At 36.9% G+C, this 4,387-nt stretch overlaps 1 protein-coding gene across 1 annotated transcript in view; it reads right to left on the reverse strand.

Moving 5' to 3' along the window:
* The window catches only part of fcho1 (FCH and mu domain containing endocytic adaptor 1), a gene marked incomplete in the record, with an annotated part of 51,566 nt that overhangs the window by 26,103 nt on the left and 21,076 nt on the right, over nucleotides 1-4,387 (reverse strand). The window contains 2 exon segments of the mRNA XM_014007354.1: nucleotides 790-864; nucleotides 3,758-3,849. Of these exon segments, the coding sequence (XP_013862808.1) occupies nucleotides 790-864; nucleotides 3,758-3,849 (167 nt within the window).

Consider the following 4,387-nt stretch of genomic DNA (forward strand, 5'->3'; position numbering starts at 1 on the left):
GTGGAGGCAGTGCTTATAAGGCTGAGTTTCACCTGAAACTTATCAGACTGAAGAAGTCTCTTGGAAGAGAGATGAAAAGTTTCACTAAAGAAGAACCCATCCAGAGGACCTACTTATTTATTCTTTCTGATTTTTTCTACCTGGATTAATGCTATATACTAAACAGAAAGACTGAAAAAGACTGATTAATAATAGTTTTCTGTGCTCGGCACCCACAATCTTTATTAAATCAAGATTTCAAATAATGCATAATATGAATTAGGAGTTTTCAACACAAAAAACACTTGTTCATTTTCTTCATTCCAATGTGTTTGTGTTTTGCTCAGATATAATTTTTAATGGCCAAACAACCCACCACTTCTCATCAGATTTCAATTCATGTCGCTACAATTTGATTAGCGTATGCAGTTATGAAAAACCCACAAAGTCCACTTCACTTCAAACACATGTACAGAAAAGAATAAAAAGAAAAGAAAATAAATCTTTTAAAAGATCAAAGCCCAAGGGATCAGGTCATTCAAACATGTTTTCTGTGGTTTTAGGAGGAGTTTTGCTCCATTTTCCTGCTTTCCATCTTCTTTTGTTTACATAAACACAGCTCAAACCAATTAAACCATATAGGCTAATAGCAGACAAAGTGCTAATATAATCATAAATATGAGCATTTGGTGAGGCAGATGGTACTCATACATATGTCATATGCAACCATATGACCACTACATCTATAATTWCAAAAGCAACATTGCCTGGAGAATAAATTCTAGTGTAAGATGAAGGTGACGCACTCACCCCAGCTGACTTCCATTGCTGGCCATTTTAGACAGCTTGCTCATTGATTTGGAGTAAGTCTCCTCGATAGCCGCCCTGCAAAAACAAATTTATCAACATGAGCAGAATGACGGTACATTTGTTAAATAAATAGAGGATGCACATTTGTTTTAAAAGTTGCCAACAGAACAACAGCAAGACTAATGTTGATGAATCCCTTTAAGATGTAAATTCTTTTAAAAGCCTTCAGACTGGTAAACATAAAATACCCCAACGACACTTCATTACAAAGTCATTACCTGTGCTAATGACCTCATACGTTATGTTCTCTATCTTCAGCTTACTTCGGTCCAGACACAAGACATCCACTAAAACTAAACAAGTCAGTGGGAGAAGTAAATGAAACCACATCCTTTTCACAAAAAAATGCTTATAAAATTTTAATAACCTTGTAGAGAACAAAATGTGGAGGACCGATAATATCCATCTTGAGGGTTTTGCAAAGCAACTTGCTCCTGAGAACACATAACCGCAAACAAAGCTAATAAACTTTTTATTTATCGACCAAAAACTGCTCCTGTTGTCATGAAGGTCAAACCATAATAAGCAGAGCAAAGATTTTTTTAACATATATTTATTGTATATTTGTTTAATGTTTAATATTTTAGTAATTATTAAATTTGCCTTATTGTATATGTATAAAAACTATAAAGGAAGTATACTGCAGTTCCAGGTGTAGCAGAATGGGCGTTASCTTTGACAAGTTTACTGAGCAGGTAAATTCTCTGTAAATTGGCTGGCCAGTCACCAGAAGGGGGTGCCCTAGATAAGTGAGCCAGTTTCTTTTGCTGGGACCTTTCACTGAACTATCAGGTTACTGGTGCCACGGCATGAAGCTGGGCTGATTGATTCACGCTATCAGAGTACTCTTTTTCTAATTCAGTGAAGGAGAAGTTTGCAGCCAGACTGTTACTGATGAACTTTATTGGGTTGTGAGGAAAGGTTTGGTAGGGCGTCTACTCGACGTAGGACACAAGTGTCTCCTCCTCTTGACGACGGGGCCTCCATTGCAGGGAGGGTGAGGTCGTCTCCCTCCCCTCACACATTTTTCGATCGGTAGCGTGGCATGTATGCCCTCCTCCTGTGATCGCTTTTTAAACTTTTTTTTTAGTTGAMTGTCACCAGGATGAAGTTATCAATGTTAATAGTATTATTTGTTTTAATAAATTTATATTTTAATTTTGGAACACCRTCTCTTATAATTTGTAGAACGAGCCTAAGCGCCTTGTATGAGTTTTATTCTTGGGGTGAAAGTCCCCAGGTGGCGTTGTCAAACTTTAAAAACTTTTCTAAAACTCTCTAAGTTGCCACAATGGCTAGGCAAACCTTCAACTGTACCATGTCCCAGATGATATACTGTATAGATACCACTAATATTATAATTTTGTCTTGCTGGCTAATCATCAGTAAGTTCAATGTCCAGTTCACCATCATAACAAAACATTTACAACAGTTGAGAAAATTCCATCCATCCATCCATCCATCCATCCATCCATCCATCCATCCATCCATCCATCCATCCATCATCTTAACCTGCCTCTTCCTTTCAGGATCACTGGTGCCCATTAGTCACTATGTGAGGTGTGTGAGTGTGTACACACCGGACAGGTTGCAAGTCCATTTTTTTGTGTGAAAAAGCAAGAATGCCAATATCCTGTTTCAATGCTAAAAACCAGAAACTAAACAAACAGCAAGATATTTTCTACCTTCCTAAAAGCCCCATTGGAAGGCAGACTCTTTGGGTGCTGTTTTTATGGGAGAGCTTTGAATGCTGAATACCTCACAGACGTTCTCCCAGCATCTCATTTACTTATTTGACATAAAATCTTTGCAACTGCGTGTACAATYTGTGAGGTGGCTGAGCAATTTTGAGAACAGATGACGTAATATTTATTTTCTGAGCTAAAGCGAGCATCTTCTTGAGATTTCTACTTGGCCTGGCATTCTTTACTTACAAGTGACTTACTGTCACAGTTGGCCTTCTAAATCCAATGAATGTTGTAAATTAATCTAATTAAATGACACACAAACATTTTTTAAAATTACTACTTTGCTGCTGTTGACCAAAAATGATTATAGCTTAAAAGGTAATAATTTCTCTATTTGTTCAAGTCAACTTCGACTTCACAAACCGATCCAAGAGTTTTATTTAAAGTTTTTATGTCAATACAAGCTTTTAGGAAGAGGAAGGGAAAAAAAAGAAGCAGAAGAAATTTATCCAACATGTTTGCCTTTCCTGTTGGATCTCCCTCTTTTTAGCCACAGTGCTTCTGTTTCATTTCCTGACCGCTGATTTGTTGCCTGCTGCTGTCAAGCAGATAAGTGAATTTCCCCTATGAGGAATGTGCACAAATGTTCTGAATCAATGACAGGATTATTTCAGTGGTCTAACAGAGTATGCTGGTTTTCAGCACAGAGACCACCAACTCCTGTGGGAACCTCTTTTCAGTGCAGATACAGATTTTTTTATTTAGCTACGTATAGAAAAAAGAAAACTTCAAGAGTTTAAAATCACCCCAGTGCTTATCTGATTTCAAGTGATTCTCCACATGTCTTTAAAACTGATAAACAAAATCCTATTAAATAATTAAAACAAAAATATAAGGATTTTCTTCTTTAAAAAACAGTACTAAATTCCTAAAACTATTAAAAGCATAGGAAAAAACTTGTTAAAGGGTGTTCTGCACAACTTGCATTCTGCTGATGACGGGACTTCTAACTCATGCAAACCACATAAACCTTGCTAGACACAGCAAGAGATGAAACTCAAAGCAGTTCATTTATAATCTCAGAGCATTTCACTCCACCTCGGCGCAGTCTCTCGTCTTTCTTTGCCTGGTACAGAATCAGGGAGGAAGAAATTCTCCCCAGAATCCCATCACCGCTGCCTCCTCCCACACAGACGTTCACAAACACACACAAACTCTACCTCTCTCGGGCGAACTCCGCAAGCTCTTTGGTTGCCAGCTGGCCATGCTTCATGTTGTGGTAAAGTACGTCGAAGCCGGCATTCTTCTCCCCCTGTAAAAGGTACAAATAAAAAAACACAGCACACATCTTCTGTTAGAAACACATCAAGAAACAAACTGACACAATTACAGTATGTTAAAGAGGAAAAAAGTCAGGTGGTGCATATACTTGTTTCACTTTAACCATTATTTTTAAAGCTTCAGTACATGTATAGGGGTACGCTGGCGTTGATACTTATTTGGAGCAAAACATGCAAACAATTTTGCAATTTAACAAATTAAGATAATTATTAACAAATAACCAAAGTTTCCTTTGTACAGGCCCAAACCTACTAGGGAGAAAACTTACTTTAGTTTTTGTAGATCCAACAGTCCATCATCAATATTTCACAATAAACTCCAATATCAGTTGAGTAAATTGTGCAGTTTCTCGTGCATTCTACAGGTGCTGGTCATAAAATTAGAATATCATGAAAAAGTAGATTTATTTCAGTAATTCCATTTAAAAAGTGAAACTTGTATATTATATTCATACATACATTACATACAAACTCATATATTTCAAATGTTTATTTCCTTTAATTTTGATG

Source organism: Austrofundulus limnaeus, unplaced genomic scaffold (assembly GCF_001266775.1).
Source record: "Austrofundulus limnaeus strain Quisiro unplaced genomic scaffold, Austrofundulus_limnaeus-1.0 Scaffold41, whole genome shotgun sequence".
Taxonomy (NCBI): Eukaryota; Metazoa; Chordata; class Actinopteri; order Cyprinodontiformes; family Rivulidae; genus Austrofundulus; species Austrofundulus limnaeus.